Source organism: Sparus aurata, chromosome 11 (assembly GCF_900880675.1).
Source record: "Sparus aurata chromosome 11, fSpaAur1.1, whole genome shotgun sequence".
In the NCBI taxonomy this organism is placed as follows: Eukaryota; Metazoa; Chordata; class Actinopteri; order Spariformes; family Sparidae; genus Sparus; species Sparus aurata.
This window is the reverse complement of record NC_044197.1, coordinates 7855456-7874206: the sequence shown is the minus strand read 5'-3', so window position 1 is coordinate 7874206 and position 18751 is coordinate 7855456. Positions and strand designations below refer to the sequence as shown.

The following is an 18751-nucleotide window of genomic DNA, read 5'->3' as shown; positions in this document are numbered from 1 at the left end:
TAAAGAAAGGGTTTGGAAAGTGGCCACATTCATTCTATGGTGGTTCCTTACAGAGCAGAGATTGTTTTGCTTTTCTATACTTACTTATGCTTTTAGTTTAAAGTGATTTATAGCCCAAACAACAACTCTCCTCCATCATTACTTACGGTATTGTATAAGTTTCCATACAAGCCTGCCTAGTGAGTGTGTTTTGAGGATAACAAGGCCTGTTTGAGCCGTGGTACACAGGATATTAGTTACGGACATTCTATCTTGGTACAACTTAAAGGTGCAATATGTAAGAATTGGCGACCCAATACACATACTTCATACTCAAAACAAATAGGAGGCAACATATCAAAGTAAAATGTTAACTGCTGCTGTTAACTTAGCTTGATTAGCTGTGCGGCTAACAGTCTGGGAGCTCAGAGAAGTTTAGGTGTTCACACTGCTGGCTCAAGATATTTCGACTGGGAGGTTGTGGCTAGTTGGTTAGCATGCTAACGTGCTTTGTAATGCAATACATATATATCATAATGCTAAAACTGTTATTCCTTTACATTCAAGTAATAATTTTGGTTAGGTTTTGACTTTTTTTTTACCCAAAATCTTACACATGTTTTACTGTCAATATAGCTGAACCTACAGTACTTTCTTGTAATGCCAACAGACACTTCGAGAATAAAACTTTCAATTGATGGAAATTGCAGCTATGCCCTATCCATATCAAATTGAGAAACAATCTGTGCTTGTTTTTTGTCATTATCGCAATATACAGTGAAGATTAAATTAAAGTTGTCCGACTTAATATTTTGAAGCCTTCTCCCTCCACTTGAAAGAAGCGAGCCAATTCTCCCTCTGAGCCATTTGCATCATAAAGATTGGTTGCTTTCATCTAATCATTTATCTCACTGATTTTATCAATCACCCTAAAGGTCAATGATAACAGAATTGTTAGGGAAACAGAGTTCATATCTGTTGATTTTTTGAAGATGCAGAGATTTAGCCATATCCTAGGATTTAGTGTACTGACATACTCCCCGCTTTATTTCAGATGTCTGTGTTTCTTCTCCTACCAACATATAATTCTGTTTTCCTCTGCAGTGTAGAAAGTATCTCTTTCTGAAACCCTCCCTACATCAATCACATAGATTACTTTCACCTGAACAACTTGTACTCTGTGTTTCCATCAAGACTGAGATAACAAACCTATTCCGTCTTGTATGCCGTCTTCTGCTCTGTCATTTGTTTTTCACTACAGAACAGACTTGCGTGCGCAGGCATTTGTTCAGTAAGAGGATAAAACTCCCCCAAGATGGCACTTTACATCCTTCAGCAGCACTTCTAAAAAGAGCCCCTGCTGCTGGGTTTCACTTGAACTAGTAAACTAGCCAAATGAGGGAAGAAGACACTTCAACGTCACGCTTGTACAGATCCTGTCATTTCTCCCACAAGAAGAAGGTTTCTGATTTTCAATGGAATTGACATCTTTTCACATTTTGAATTTAAAAACCAACATCAAATATTCTACATTTTTGTTAATCAGAGATTTTCCACCGTAAATCGACATAATTCTACTGGATAAATGATAAATGTATGTTTCTCTTATCTCAGTATTGCTGGTAGTAACAGATTATTTTCATTCAAAAACAAATTGTTATCACAAAGAATGTTAACAACAACATATTTTACTAGAAGAGCATGTGGAGTCCTGAAGTGGAGTCTGAAAGCGACCAATGAGAGCTCCTGCTACTTCTGTGTTGGTGTGTTTGATTTTCATCTGTATCTCCCCTCCTCTCCCCGCTTCCTGCGGAACTCCTCTCCCTCTTCTTCTCTCCATAAATCCGCCGGGTCATTTGTCCCTCCTGCCAGGACACACAGACACTCAAGGCCAGGTCTGGTTTTGGTCCTTCTCCCTCTCTCATGTACATGAGGATGTTTACAGGAAATGGACAGTGTGTTTTGCCCCATTAAAAACACTCCATAAATTATCTTGCTGAGGAACAAGCCTGACCTTGCACAATTCTATTAGACTGGATATGTAACATGCAGACCTGTTGGAAAGTGCACAGATCATCTGAATCATCTGTACCGGGGAACAGATTACAGTCTGCTTGTGCAGTCTGCTGACTGTGGAGTTTTGATGCCCTTGATCGCATTAAAGATAGTAACATTAATATAAGCCGGAGGACAGGGTAGTTTTTAGATGTGACTTGTTGTACAGAAACTGACAAACTCCAAAAGTGATTTCAAATATTGATGAGATTAGATGCTTTGCAGCAGGCAGATCCACTTTGTGTACGTCAAAGAGGTTAGATTCTGATCAAATGCCTTGGGGCATGTAAACTGGATAAGGACTGACTTACCGGATGACTTTATTTAGCATTCGTGTATGCAATCAAGTTGGAATCTCTAATCAGAATGAATTCAATGGTGTTGAGGTAATACTATCTATGTAACCGCAGCTTTTGTGTTTTGTCTTTCACCATTACAATTATACCTCCTACCTAGGTTTTGTTGCTGTTATGTTATATTTAAATGCTTTTCAGCAAACGAGTTTTATCATTCACTCCCTGAAAATCTCAGGGACATATACAGTACATTATGTAAAAAAATATACAAATTGTATGATAAAGCTAGACTAGAGGTAATTGAGAAGATGTGGGGGTTTTTTTTGGAATTCGGGCAAGCTGACCCTTTAAAGACACTTCATCAATCGTATGACTCCCTTCTGAATCATGTTATGAATACCATATTTTACGGTACATGCTTGATTATGTGAGGGAGCGTCAGAGTAAGAGTAGACATAAACACTTAAATCTGTGTGCACACGTACACATACATGTTCGGCCCAGTGATGAGGGGCCCACAGGATGGAGAGTAGATTTAAGAAATCCTGAGTCAGAACAGTTGGAGTCATTCTTTTCTGCTGTATCACACTCTTCCAGGAATACCATCCCCCTCCTCACCCCCCCCTCCCCAGTCATTAATGACTTGGACAGGGTCAGAGGTATTTCATCACTTTAAACGGCAGCATATGTGTTCATTCTTTCACGCGGTACGCACGTCTTCCTTTGAGCTATAGTATTTGATGCTCAACGGCCTTTTTAATAGTACGCCACTCGTTACGCATCTAGCGGAATTCAGTTTGGGCACAAACACCCACACTCTCCAAACACACCCACTCGTCCTGTCCAAGTTGGCCAAAGAGGACTTCCAATGGGATGTGTGTACACAAGTCAAGAGCAAGAGTGCCCCCTTCAGTCTGCATCCGAGCATCCTCTTTAACAGAAACAGCCACACTGCACTTAATGCTCCCAGATGGCCAAGCACACCATACCTACCCCCCCACCCTCTCTCTCTCTCTCTCTCTCTCTCTCTCTCTCTCTCTCTCTCTCTCTCTCTCTCTCTCTCTCTCTCTCTCTCTCTCTCTCTCTCTTCCTCTCTCTCTCTCTCTCTGACGTCCAGAGTAGAGTAGTTACTCAAGGTTCCTGGCTGGTTATGGAGCCTGTCTCACACCTTGCCAGTATAAACTTCACCCCTGAGCCCGACTCCGGTCCCCGCCTCCGTCTGACCAAATGGCCGAGGGAAAGCAGTCCAGTCCAAGGGGAGTGGGCCGGCTTGTGGGGGGCTGGGTGGGCAAAAAGCCAAATTAGAACCATATTTCATCCACACTCCACCATGGCCCTCCGTCAGCCAAGAACACACACGGATGCACGGGGGTTGTGTGCAAGCATATACAGATGCATGAACACACAGACATACACATGGCCGCTCACATATGGCCTGGACAAGTCACACTGTTGGTATTCCAGCCATGACAAGTATGCAGGACTTCACGGTTTGCGTAATCGTAGCAGTTCTGATACTTCGTGAAGTGTTTTTGTGAGGGATTAAGTGTTTTCCAGAAATTGCACCACGTCACAGCTCTTGACGGTTAACTACAGCACGCTATTTAGTATTCATGTCTGAATCACAACTTAAGCAAACCAAGACATTCTCATCAAATATGTATTTTTTCTTTTTTTTTTTTTTTGACTGTGTTGGTTTCTACATCAGACTCTTGCCCTGGGCTGAGTGTTTGCCTGTCTTTGTGTCTGGTTCTGGTGTGAAGATGGCGGCCGCCCCAGTGTGAGCCCCTCTCCTCCCCATCCAGCCCCAGCCCAAGGTCTGGAACAGATTACATCTGATATTAAACACATGGCAGCAGTTAGAAAGGAGAAAAGGCGAGAGGAGAAAAAAGTTTTTTTTTTTTAAAAAAAGAAAGAGAAAAGAAAAGAAAAACGGAGTGGATTTGTCAACGAGCTCCCTCCTACCCTCCCTCTCTCCGTCCATCCTTAGCCCCTTTTCTCTCTTTGTCTTGGTCTCTCTGCAGTTTCTGGTCAGTCCTGAGAGGACGGAGAAGATCGCGTCCACGCGTGTCAGCCCAGCTATCAAAGGCGAAGGCATGGACGTGTAGGCTGTAGATGTAGGCTGCTGATGCCATTTTATCCAGCCAACAAAGTGTCAGTGCCTTTTAACAGGACAGTTTCAGAGAAGACCAATGGAGACAGAAATGTTAGATATGCTCACAGTTTGAAATCAAATATAGGATCTGATTTATAAGAAAAAGTGTCACTTGATGATGAAGGCTCTTTTGATTCCTTCATGGAAGGCTTGAATCTGTTTTTACTGCTCATGGCAGATGGTAATAATCTTATAAACATGCCTTGTCCTTAGTCTGCGATCAGAGATGTGGATCAGCGTGTTTCATAACCTAGCGGATAATGAGACGAGGGACTGAGATGGTATCAGGAGTCGTCTCTGTCTCCAGGCTCTGTTGTTTTGCCACTGATGTAAGGACAACACCGATCAGTTTAGAGGAATGTTTGCAGACACACGTTTAAGGTGGATTGAGAACATTCCTGATGTTTCTTCCGCTAATTTCAGCTTTTTCCTGTGAGGGGTCCCATAGGGGAGTCACCAGCAGGCGCTTTATCACTGAGACGAGCGCTCAATCACGTCCATGTTGTCCTTTTGTGTTTATACTCGGAGTCCTGCACGCTCTGAACAAACAGCGAGAGCAGAAACGGTTGCTCAGCTTGTTAGTGCTGACAACCGCTGCGCAACCTCTGAGACAGGGCTGCAACTGATGATTATTTTCATTAATCTGCCAGTTATTTTCATGATTAATCGATTCAAGTTTAAGATCATTCTCAGTGATCATTAGCAACTCACCCTCGTGCCATTGGAAAGTCAGGTGAAGTTGTGTAGTCCACAAAACATTTCTGGAGACTCAGAACAAAACAGAGCTGCAGCATTCTCCCAAACAACTGAAGTAGATGGGGACTAAAAATGTAAAAAAAATAAATAAAAAAAAATACACATACACTCCTGATATATGGAGCCATTACTATCATAAATGACAAAGAAAGGCAGAAAATCCTTACATTTAAGAAGCGGGAACCAGCAAATGTTGGACATTTGGCTTAAAAATGACTGAAAATTGTGTTTTTATTTTCTTTGTGCTAAATTACCTGTTTGATTGTTTTACCTTCCAGGTCACCTGCAGCCCAGTCGCTATGGGAGGCCATGCTGACCAGTAAACATAAAGAGGCGGTGATGGAGGTCCGTCGGCATCTAGTGGAAACCGCCAGCAAGGAGAAGCTGCCAATCAAGATGAGCATGGGTAAGGAACATGATGCCACTTGTGCAACAAAAAACACACTTTGTTTCTCATGATGTAAAAGACATATTTACACCAAATACTTTGAACAAATGTAATAAACATGAGCATTCACATAAAGCAAAAGCCTCATGAGTAAAGTTCACGTTGCTGTAGTGTTTTGTAGCAGAACCATAGCGCCTCCTACTGAGCTCCAACTTCTCTGCCTTTGCCGTGCATTTGCCCATGTGGCCACAGAGGAAATCTGAACCACATGTTGGCTCTGTGACACACAAACACGCACATGCTCGCACACACGCTGCTTTTGAAAACTTTTGTTGTTTGTCAATGAAGCAAAAGGGGGCCGAAGCGAGGGGTAAAAATATGTAGAGGCACGCAAAAAAATTAAGTAATTACATGCACAAGTATACAGCAAATTCACCTTTATGCTACCCCTTGATTCACATAGGTAATGAATGTACTGCACACACACACACACACACACACACACAGAGCTAATATGCATGCTAGCATCTGGCAGAAAGGGGTCTGGGTTGAAAGGGAGGGGCAGTGTGGTCCCTCGGCTCCTATAATCTGTGAGGTAAAGAAGGTCTTGTCACTCGTAACAAGCAGGTTGTAATATGTTGGAGGTCACACACACACACGTGCGCGCACACTCTGCCAAGCATCTGCGTACACATAGTGGTTTTCCTTCACACATTTGTGCTAAACAGCAGTCCTTCTAATTCTGGATGGCTGCTAGGATTTATTTAGACAAATGCACCAGTAACAAGAGCGAGAAGAAAGAGATCAGGAGTGACAGTGTACACAAGAGAGTGTGAAGAAGGTGTAACATTAAAGCTGCTCCCGCCTGCACACTGACAGTCTGTTGACTTAATGTCTTCCCTGTGAGAGAGAATGAGAGAGAAGGGGGCACTGTCAGACTCCTCACACACTGAACCTTTATACCCCACTGGCAGAGGACCAGATTCCGTGAAGCCCCCTGAGCTTCTCCCCCACACAGTTCCCATCCTGCCCACCAGCACCACCATCAGCGTTCTGCTCCGCTCATACGTGACCGAGGCTAAACCCCAGGAACATAAAAAAAGCTTAGCATTAATACCTATCTGCTCACTCAGTGCCCACTCACTCGCCAGGAGAGGAGAACTTTCCACTCGCAACCCCAACACATTCCCACTCCGGTAGGTTTATGCAGATCAGTGGAGAAAAATACAGTATCAGGATCCTCGAACCAGGCCCCGCATTCTCACATCCACTTCAACCCAACTTGGCTTCTTTTCATCTCAACAGGATAAGATCATCCAGAGAGAGACAGAGAAAATAATCCATTTCTCAGAGCCTGAGTATGACCCGTCAGGTTTCTCAGAGCACCAATGGGATGATGAAATTCCCTCGCTGCGTGCATTTGTGTGTAGATGTGTACGTGGTTCTGCACTGAATCCAGTGTTTGTCTTGGGTGTTTTTGCTCTTAGCAGGGACTTAGTGAGACAGCTTTGGTTTCATCGTCCTTAAACGTGCGTCCATCCTATCTGTTCATCTGTGTGTGCGTGCGTGTGTGTGTGCGTGTGTGTGTGTGTGTGCATATGCGTGCGTCACAAGGGCATGCAGTTTGTGTAAATATTGTGTGCATTGATACCGTGGTGTAAATGAGATGTGTTGACAGGACCGTTCTTCCTGTGGTGCAGTTTGGAGATTTTAACAGCAGAGAGAAGCGAGAATCAAGCAGAATATTTATGGCGTTCGTCATTTCGTTTGGGAGCGTGTAATATCACAAGTGCTCAATTAAGTATTCATATTTTACAGTATCATCGCTCCTTTTTTAATCGTTGTTTAAGTGACAATCAGAGTGCCTTTTTTAATGGCCAGAAAAAGCTTGGTACTTCATTTCCCTAATGATTTATGGCTTTTGTTAATGAATATCCGTCTGTGATTTATCAGAACAAAAGAAAAGAATACTTTGAGACATAAAAGGCTTCATCTCAACTGTGTATGAGCAAATGAAATTAAACTATCGTCATAGAACTCAGTTATTATTTAACGTATTATTTACCGTCATAGCTATCAGTCATTGACACTTTTATCATGTGTCTTGGTTGGATCGTGTACATCATTCAACGTATCAAAGAGCTTCAAAGCTTTATATGCTACTATAAAACAAAGCAACAGTGAGGATATAAGAACATAAAAAGTAACTGCATGTTACTTGATCGTCTTTTCTCTCCGTGCCTTTAGAAATGCATTATCTGTTAATTGTTCTGTGTACATTTTGTTTCTGATGGAGATGTTTTTGAAAATGTAATACTATTAAATAAGCTACGTCTCGCTATCAATAGAAAATAAAAATAAAAAAAGATCATAAATCATGAGGTAACTTTTTCGACACTACAGCAAGAAAGTCTAACATAACCCTCTGGTCCAGACTGAAAATCTAAATCATGGTTCCCACAGGTTGAATCCTCATAATCTTCAGTGCTAGGTAGCAAATGTTAGCTTGCTAAGCTTTTATGCCTTAAGACTGCCAAAATGTAACTCAAGTCCAGCTGCAGCAGTTGGTACCACGCTGCAAATATCAGTGCAGAATGGCAATATAGTACCACGGGTTGCTAATGTTAGCGTATGCCTATGAAGCATCACTACTGGCCAGGTAATGAAGCAATGTACTTTTTAAAAAAACTGATGACTTGATTAAAAAGTGTGAGGTTGTAAAAGAATTTCACACGTCCATGCGTTTCTCTCTCCATCAGATAAGTGGTAAATTACATTTTGATAATACCAGGGTTGGCACAGTAACACATGAGAAATAACCAGCTGAATGCTAAAGACAGCATATTGGAAATGTCTAGTAGTGTCTGTTAACATGAATGACATCGATGACTGCTGATGATGCATTAGCCTTGATGGAGTATATACGAACATATGAACATGTTCCTGATAAGATCAGATTTTGTGCTAAACAAAACTTAAGGCCAATGACTGGAGACATTAAGGAAGGTCTGAGTAATGTTGGGGTGAATCTGCCTCTCCGTAGCCTGTGCTCCCCTCTCCTGTGCTGCAGAGTTTTGAAAGGGGCCCCAACGTGGATCCACAAATAAAAGATCCAGGGCTTTCCTCCTCTCGGAGTGCATAAATAAAAAATCTCCCTGCCTTCCTGTGTCCCCCATCCATGTAGAATTACTTATGAGGCTGTCCAGCTGCTGAGGCCAGCCACCACTCAGCCCCAAGCTGACATCAGACATCACTTAGCCTCAGAGTAACCCTGTACACCTAGAATACAAGTCATCTTCCAGTAACGGGACTAAATCATTGTTGGCCCCTTTTTTTTGGATTGTTCGGGACTTTGATCATGGCCGAGCCTCAATTGCCACTTGTGCACATCAGGCTAAAATGGGCAGCAGTTCAAACTGTTTATAGCGTGGGGCTGAAAATGTGATTTGTTTTATGGCCAGTCCTGCAATAAATGTACCCAGAAGAAACATTAAAATGGCCCAAAGGGTCAGGTTTCTTCCGCCATCTTAGGTGATCTCCCCAAGAGTGACACAAGCTGGAGTATTGTGTATCCCAACAAAACATGCTGATTGACTTACCCACAGTTTAAACCATAAAAAATAACTAATGTGCTGATGTCTTTCGAAGCATTGAAATGAGTTACAAGGTATAACTTGCCAAATACAAACAGCTGGCATGAAAAAGTCAACTCAACGCGCCAGTGAAGTGTCTTCTTACATGTACAATCCTATTTATTAGAGGCAGAAAATGAGAGTTCTGCTGTTTCTGCAGAAACACCCCAGTTTGAAACCATAGCTCAGCTGACAGATCATCTCCCTGAGATTCATTTTGCATCTGGCTACAAGATGCTTGAGGAATCACAGAGCTGTTTTGAGGGAAGTTTAGTGGCATAGATAAGAGCTGAGGCTCAGCCAGCGCGGTTTGATTGTGTAATGGAGAACAGGCTTTTGTGTGGCTTTCTTGTCTCGAGTACTTTTGTCTGTTTTTTTCCAATGTCTTACATTTTCTCACTCAGTCTCATGTGATCTACCCGAGCTGTAATGGCTGATTATATTTGGCCTACAGTGTACCATTCTTTGGTTGCCTATTCTCAGTCGGAATTATACTTGGCTCTGGCTTTGGACCTATTTCCTGGTTCTGTGCTGAATTACGGTTGGCACATCAAGCTCAGCGAAATTTGGTTTTACTGCCAGGCTTTTATGGCTGTGGATATGTTCACAATAGAGCTTTTCAGGATTTTGAATATGTCTGGACTTCAAAAAAATACAACTTTTCAACAAAGAGAAGCGTAGTTCCCTTTTGTAGACACTTCCATGATGCCCATTAAATGCCACACGACACACTGACACTTTAAATGTGCAATATGTAAAGATGCATGGTAAAGTGCATAACTTAATTTACAGAATTTGGAGAAATAACAGTTGTGTTGCGGCTAACAGAGCCAACAGTAGGTACAGTTACGATAGAATAGAGTTAGCAGCAGTTAGCTACTCTAGTAATATACTGTTCCTATTTGTTTGGAGTGTGAGTGCAAAGGTTGGCCAATTCTTACATATCGCACCTTTTAAGTCCACCTTTTAAAGTATGTTTCCCAACAGGCAGACTTGTGGTAATCTATTTTGCCGTCATGTTTACTTATCAGCTTCACTCAAATTAGTTTTTTGTCCCTGGGTGATTCTTGCCACTTCGCTCTCTGAAAATATTTCACATCAATAGATGTCGCCAATCCAGCTTAAAAAGGTCAAAAAAATAAGTCGTAAGTGCCATGACTCTATATTGTATTTAGTATTCTTGAGCTTTCTGCTCCATTTTTCGTCCTGCCTGTCCGTTTCTCTTCTAGTCATGTGTTTGGCCCCGCTAAAGAAAACACTGGCCATGTAGCCCAACAGGAAATACTCCCACATCTGGTGCTGGTTCAGAACATCAACATGAAGAAGTAGGCTTTATGGGGAGTTAATGTGTGCCCCCTCTCTATCCCAGCCCCTCGTACCTCCAGGCCACCCTGCGCACCCCCCTTCTAGCCCTTACACCCTTTACGGAGCTCTTCCTGTGTCTCTGTGAATCTTCGCGGGAGTGGCGGAGGGAGGCGGGAGTCTCTTCTCTCCGCTGCCTACATATAAATGTTCCGAGAAAACTTCTGACTTACACTTATTCATCGTTAAAAGACAGGCTCAGAGGGGCTCTTATCAGTGTTCCTGCACCTCTGCAATATGCAGACATGCTCAAGCACACGCACCTCCTTACTGATGTTTAGTCATGTACTCTGACTCATGTAAACATATCACTGACAGTTACTCTCCACCTGAAGCGTGCACATAAAAAGATCATTGCTTCCTGACTGGCACAGCCTCACATACATTCTTCTTCACGGTTCTTGCTTTCTCCCAGCCTGCAGACCTTTTGCTCATTAAGATAATATTATGGTCTGTTTTGGTATCGGTCATTCCCCTCTGCCCTAAGCCGAGTGTATGATAGTTAATAAAAAGGCTGTTATGCTTGGAAAAAGGCTGTGTATTTATGCAGTTTCCGCGCTTGGCTCCTCCAGTCGGGAGGAATAACTGTCTGTGCTTGTGTGTCCCTTGCAACCTTGTACAGTCTAATTTGTTTGTGGCAGATGGCACACAAAAGACCATCATGCCAACAGAGTACAGTTGTGGATATCATATACAGTGTGATGTCCAATATTAATTGATGAGTTTGTGACGGCTCCAAATCTCTCCCCAGATAATAACTGCATCTTCTTCCCTCCTCTCAGGCCGTGTGACCCCCGAGCAGCTGTGCTCGTACATGCAGCTGTTCCGGAGAAGTTGGGGGGCGCTAGAGAGTCACTGCGGGGTGCTCCAGCTGGGCTTGGCCACGGCCCAGACGCTCCGCCACCCCGGCCTGCCCCGCTGGGACGCCTGCCTGGCCTTCGAGAGGCTGCTGCTGCAGGTCAGAACTCATCTTACTGAAACGTTTTATCCATATGTGCAGGAACAGTCAAAAGTGTCCTTTCAGAATGGGATATATATATATATACATAATAAGTGATATCAGCTATGTTTTAAGGAATGTGGTTCAAATAACTTAAAGAACGCACACATGTTTTTCCGTTATATCCTACACAATGTTACATTGAGAGAGCTGAGGAGAAAAACAGCACATTCACTGGCAATTTGTAATTAACTTGGTAATTATTCCTTCACATCTTCCCCCTCGGGGTAAATATTTTATTACCAACGCTCAGCAGGTAAGTGGGTGCTTGTGGTTCGCTAGATGGTGGCGAGAATGTTGTGTTAAACTGACAGAGACAGGAAAAAACGCAGATTCCTCTCCTCCACGAACAAGGTCAGTTTGTGTTTGTAGGGAAAACATTCTGGATCCAGTAAACACTGCGACAACGCCAGATTTCCATCATGTTGTTTAGAGGGCTTTTTAGTTCAGACGAGGAAGAGGTCTAGTTTACGGGGGCGGACAGAGGCGGATGCACACGTGTGTTTGACTGTAGGAAGGTCAGAGAGCAAGTCTGATTTAGAGACAGAGGCGGAGGGGAGGGTGTAAGAATGAATCACACACTCATTCACTTCAGCTCTTTTAGCAGTTATCAGTTGGTGTTTGTGTAAATTTCTGAATGGCGCCATACTCCGCACCGAAAGCTAATACTAAAGCTATTTCCTCACTCTCTTACCTTACTATTTTCATTGAGTCTCTTTATATTCCCGAAGCTGTAAAGCAAGCAGTAGGACAGCCGAGTATTTAGGAACTTATTAAACTAAATCACGGAAAAATAAAACAAGCTCGCAGCAGTACCCCATGCCAAATTGGAATTTTAAAACAACCTCATAAACCTTGGTCCTCAGCTGGGGCCATCCCTTCTTTATTAAATGAAGGAAGAAGACTTTAGGGCTCACGGTTCCAGTTTCCATTTGCTTCATGACTCCACTTTGATCCACCCCCCCTGTGGTTGTCTGCTATACCTGGATAATTCAAAGTACAACTTTCTCACAACTCTTTTTTTTTGTTAGTTTCATTCTCATAACTAGCAGGCTTTTAGGTGACTGTGCCCACAGGTGGAACTGGGCCTCGTTAAACTGCCGATGACTATGTTAATAACAGACTGCTGTTGTTTTTCGGCATCAGGAAAGTATATATAGCACTGGGCCCAGGTTCAAAATGACATTCTTCAAGATTCAAATCTCACAATCAAGCCTTGAGGATGATGTGAGGGTCGGTGTTTGCAATCAAAACGGGCTGGAGTTTTATTGAGGTATTAAGGGAAATGAGTTGTGTGTCCTCTGTGCCCCCTCTGTTTATTTAATTTCCATGCGAGGTTTTTGCTTTGGCTCAACATGGACAGAGGGAAGTTAATTACATTACAAAATGGCGGGGTGAAATGCCTTTCAGCTCGGCCTGGCGGTTGGGCCGTGTTTGCTCTGCCTGAGTGTGTGAGGGCTGCTGTGGGTACGCCTGGGCAGAGCTGGACACTTCATTGCCCGTGGACAGTGTGAGTTCATTCAGGCCGACTCCTCCGTGGTGCAGAGTGGGCAGTGAGGCAAAGGGCCATCGAGTTCAGGGCCTAGCCTAGTTCATGCCTTCCCCAACAGTTGTATAAACACTCTGTATAAAATACTGTGTGATAGCAACTTTTTGACCTAGTGTTTTGCTCAAGAGGTCAAAGTTTCATAGTATGCAAAACATTTCTGGAGCTTCACCCAAAACCAGTGATGCAGCATTCTCTTAAACAAATGAAGTGGCTGGGCACTCGTTTTCAAATGAAGAAAAACATTAAATGGCTCCATAAAACTCGCCCAGCGTAATCCAAGTCTCTGGACCACAAAGATCCCAAACTGATTTGAAAAGACTTTATTTACACCCTTATTTACAGCTTCACTGTGAAGCTAAGCTAAAAGTCTGAGCGTGCGTCCCATCAGAAGAGGTTCACTCGCCCAGCACAGTGTGTACAGTACCTTTTCAAATCAATTTAGAGTCTCAGGGCTTCTGCAGACTTTGCGCACTAACATTTTCAGCTTAGCATCTTTTGTGAAGATTTCAGCTTTAAAAGGGGTGCAAATTAAGTATTTTCGAATCAATTTGGACTCTCCCAGTTTAGAAGCTTGGATCATCCCGGACAAGCTGTGTGGAGCCATTTTATTGTTTCTTTTGTTGTTGTTTTTTTTTTACATTTTTCACTGGCGCGTGAAATGTTCCTTTAAACGGTCTACTCTTCAGAATGAACCTGTGCTTTTGCAGATTTAACGTTTGCTTGTCTTTACTTGAAATGCAATATACCTGCCAGGGTCTTGCAGCTGGGAGGTTAATAAGATCGCGGCACCAATGCGGTTATGTAGGTTGACATATTTGTTTGATTTTGATATAAATGCGGTTAGTGTGATACTAAATGTTTATACTGCATTTAAGGAGACTGCAGGATTTATTAGCTACCCAATATAGTACTTATGTTTGTATTAGATGGAGAGATATCATCTTGGCTGGCACCGCCACCCTGCCTGCACCTATACCCCCCCTCTCCCCTGCTTCTTCAGGCCCTAGCTGTCTGGCATGTAACTGGAGTTTTTGGTCTGAATGGCTCAGATTGAGCAGTCTTGGTCCGGCTCCAGCCCGCAGTTACAGAATGTGTATGCTCGACGTGTTTCTGCGCTGGACACGGGTGGGGCAGCCAAGGCAAAACTCAACAGACTCCCTCTTTCACCACTTCCCAGAACATTACAGGCACTCTACCTTCCCATCAACGGCCCAGCCAGGGCCTCCACCTCACCAAACTAAACATGTACGCTACTACTGTACATCCCTCCCAGAGAGAGCTAAAGTAGCAGCTCCTTTTTTTTTTTTTTGTAATGACTTTTTAAAGCTAGTATTGTGTTTGAGTGCGCTGCCCGGCCTACTGTTGATTCGCGTGTCACATCACTGCACATGGTAGCGGTGACAGCGGTGCAGTAGAGTCGAGCTCACCTCTCTCACCCCGGCCTGTTGCTTTACTCTGCTGGGATTAGCAGGGCATGCCTCTGCAAACATTCAAGCTCCGAGTTATTACTGGTCACAGCGCTGCTCAGACAGAAAGCTGCACAAGGCTGTATAGCCCGTTCACCCATGAGTCACTCGAACTGTCATTATCTCTGTCTCTGCTGTATGTCTGTGTTTTTGTCAGAAATACTTGTCACAGTACAAGCTATGAACCCAAACACCTTAACATTAATTAACAAAAGTGGATGAAGACTGTATATGACTGTATAATTAATCATTTGCCCTGATTATTTAACGTCACACATTAAAAAAAAAAAAAAAAAATGAAAATGTCTGCCTCTAGGGGAAAATGAAAAAAAAATAGTTGCCAGGACAACTGATTTAAGATCTCAGATACACTTGTTTCTCATTATCCAAGATGTGACAACAGATGTGAGGCGGCCTGTATCCAAATGACTAATCAAATTGATTTAGGTCCCATTCTGTTGTCACGATCTTGGGTCTGGGTTTCGATGTTTCAGCCCGATCTAAATTTTTGAAGGTGATATCAGTTCAAGCGAGAGACAAATGAAAGGAAAAGCCAATGTTAAGTGTCTCAGTGAGCCTTGACATTGAATCAACAAGTCTCTGCAACACTGCTGGGGTGATGGAACACCATTCTTCCAAATGATATTCCCTGATTTGCTGTTTGGATGTCGGTGATGGACACCGCTGTCTAATGCGATCAACCACAATTTGTTACACTATTAACAGATGTCTTTCCAAAGTAAATGCAGACGTCACTTCAATCACTATTCCTGTGGAGACACCAGCCAGTTGAACGGTTTGACTGAAAAATTACCTGTAATGCTATTCATTTCATATGCGACTGCTCCATAACTGTTGCTGCCAGTGCTGATGCTCACTGTGTATTTGGGTCCTCTTGGCTAGAGCAAATTTTGGTTGAAGTGTAATTATCATCACATCTATTCGGAATGGGTCTGGTGCCTTTTAGGGTAGTCTCTCTTTTTGATTAAGCATCAGGTTTGAGTAGGTTGTCTCATGGGTACATTTTGGATCAAGTCCAACATTCTGGACCTGTGGAGACATTCTTCACTTTAACCTACTAAAAATGATACAAGGAACTCTGCAAACCTACAAGTTTTACTTTTTTCCAGCTGTTTTTTTGCTTCGCTGCTGTGTGTGTCCATGTCTGTTGTTGTCAGTGAGTATGTAGCCAGGTTGGAGCCTCGAAACCCACATACTCCATTAACCCCCCCCTAGTACAGTGTCAGTGCGTGCATGACCCTTCACCTCTATCCCTTGACCCCTCCTGGACATTGACTGACTTGTAGATGCTTAACCTTCAGGTCTGCAGAGTGTCAGTAGCCTAACGATAAAACCTGTGTCACTCTCCTCTAATGTAAAGCTGTACGGCAGCACTCCAATCCCCAGAGTACATAAAATGCAGTCATATATATAACATCTGGATTGTATCATTTCTTATGGAGACAGAAGGAAAAATGTAGATATTGGTCCTGAGTAACTTTCATCTTATCTGAGCTGCATGCCACAGACAGGGGGCTGTAAGCCTGTAATTGGCCTTTCCCCAGGGTATGGAGACTGTCCCCCACATCCCAGACATTCTCCATCTCCGCCGTGTCCCCGCTGCCCCCACAGTCGGAGGTTGTTGTGTTTTGCTGCAGATTGTAACAAAGGGGTGTGAATGACTCCGGGGCAATGCCCTGAGATGTCCAGCGCTGACCTTCTCCAGTTCCCCCACTGTTTAACAGCCTCACATCTGCACTGACCTGGACTGACTGTCTCCCCATCCATCCACTTTCAGTACACACATTCTCCCTCATCCAGCCCCCTCATGTATCCTCTCTGAAGCAACGCAGAGCCTCTCACAGACTGATCGACTCCTGACAAAGGCTCTCTCCTATTGTCGTCCGTCCAATCTTTTTCTCCGCATTTATCCTGCGCTTCCTGTTGAATATGACATGTTTGTCACATATTTGTAACATACAGACACGCACAGCATGAGCTTCTGTGCTCAGTCTGCTCTATTTTGTAGCAAAACAAGCCCACTAAAACTGAAAGAAAGCTGAGTTTATCAAAAGCCTGAGTTATTTACCTATCTCTTCCTTCCTGTGTTTAGTTGGAGAGGATTACAGTGGGAGAGAGGAGCAGTGATGGAGTTCACTCCCAGGAAGACCCAGGAATAGCCCCCATCTGAAGCTCTCTTCCGCTTTCTCCCGCCACCCCCACTCTCTCTCAGCGCCGGTACCCTGAGACGGCTGTGTTTACATTGTTCTGCACAGCTCAGGCCCTAATGTACTATCTGTTTAATAGGCAGAGAGAGGCCTGTTTATAGAGAGGGACCTTTTTAACTGAGGTGATGGGCTGCTAGGCCAGAGGGCAAGACCAACTCATCTCACTTCCTGTTATCATTACCTCTCTTCGCTCAGACAGAAAGGTGTTGGCTCGCTCTGCTTTCTGCATTACTTATCCCCAACGGCCTCGCCATCCCTCTGGCTATGATTGTGCTCAATCTGTCGAGGAACACAAGAAGGCTCAATCAGGTTGCCTCATATTAAACCTCAGTGGCTCTACTACTCAACTCAATAGCGATTTGCATGTTCTGCATTTTAAATGTTCTGCTAAGCGTCTTTTTTACTAAATCTATATCTCAGCCCACTGAACTGAAACTTAATAGGAATTGCTTTGGTGTTAATAGCTGTGGAATTATAGAGCTACAGCTCTCTGAATGTTATAGCTGAGGGAGTAAGATGGGCTCATAAGGGTTTAATGCACTAAACATTTTCTCTTTTACTTAAAGCTGCCTCTTTCTTTTGGTGTTGCTCTGCGTCGCGTTGCATGTGTGCATCTGCGGATATTTTTTGTACTGGTCTCTATTGTTTACTGCGGCTGTTAAACTGTAGAGTCAAAACCCTTCACATCAGGAGTATTTTTCATGTGGCCTGGAGTTTTTCTTTTTCCCTCACGAATGTGTCTTTGAGGGTTCTGAAGGATTTAAACTGACAGTCTTTCACAGCATTGGCCAAAGGTTTTTCTCGCACTTGCTCAGACCGAATGTGCAGAATGAACCGGTTGATCTTTCTTGGAGATCATCCACACTTCTCTATCCACTTAAGCACACTTTTGGTATTTCAGACCTCTGTTGTACTGAGCTCTATTGTCATCTTGCACTGTTTGGGTGAGGTGGTCTAGGGAACATGATCAGAGGGGGCTCTTAGAGCGCCCACTAACACTCTCCATCCCTGGTGAATCAGGTCAGTGTGGTCTGCTGACTTGGCCTGCTGGCGTCAGACTTGATTTTGAGCATGCTCCAGCAAGACACCACAGACTGGGGAAAATCCCACAATGCCCAGCATTCACCCTTAGATTGTTAATATGGAAGGCCGTAGAAAAGCTGACCATTCGGTTAGATGGCGGGGGTTGCAACAGACCCAACAATGATCCAGTGTCCCAGACAGAGTTGGCCAACGAACCACTTCATACCTTTATGTTCCTTTGACTGGCACACGACCCCTTCCTTCATTTGAACATGTCACTGTTTACATCGCATTTTTTCCATAATGAACTCATCTGAAACTACAGCCAGATGTGCTTGCAAGCAAGTGTGTACGGCCATGTGTGCAGGCATGCATTCATGCATGTGCATCCTTGAATGTGCTTACTCTGGTAACAGTGTCTTAACTTCCTGTTGTCACAAACAGGCTCTCTGTTCCTTGTGGAAAAGCCCCACCTCAGGACAGATTAACTATCAGGTCATTTGTCACTACCTGCTGAGCCCAGGCCGGGGGAGGTCACGGCCCACAGGACATGCGTCTTTGTGTCTGTGTGTCTGATCTGAAATGGAGACAGAGAAACATTCCAGGACCTTTGCGTATCTTCTTTAGATACCGTTTGACCCCTTCGTGCCAGATTACAGATTTTTAGCCGGGCTGAGGATTTTATTGTGATTGATCAGTAAAGGGTGAAGAGTCTGTACAAGTATACCACCAGTCTTTGTAGAATTAGCATATTTTAATGCTGCAGATGGACCATGAATGCATGATTCAGACTTGGATAAGCCTGCGGTTCTCAGCCTTGCGGCCAGTTTTACCCAGCGGCCAGTCGCAGTTCTAAAGCGAA

The 18751-nt window shown here is 43.6% G+C and overlaps 1 protein-coding gene across 1 annotated transcript in view; it reads left to right on the top strand.

The window, feature by feature from the left end:
* The window catches only part of scfd2 (sec1 family domain containing 2), a 97471-nt gene that overhangs the window by 6550 nt on the left and 72170 nt on the right, over positions 1-18751 (top strand). Inside the window, exons 3-4 of the mRNA XM_030432861.1 lie at positions 5520-5647; positions 11406-11581. Coding sequence (XP_030288721.1) covers positions 5520-5647; positions 11406-11581 — 304 coding nt within the window. The remainder of the gene's footprint in view (positions 1-5519; positions 5648-11405; positions 11582-18751) is intronic.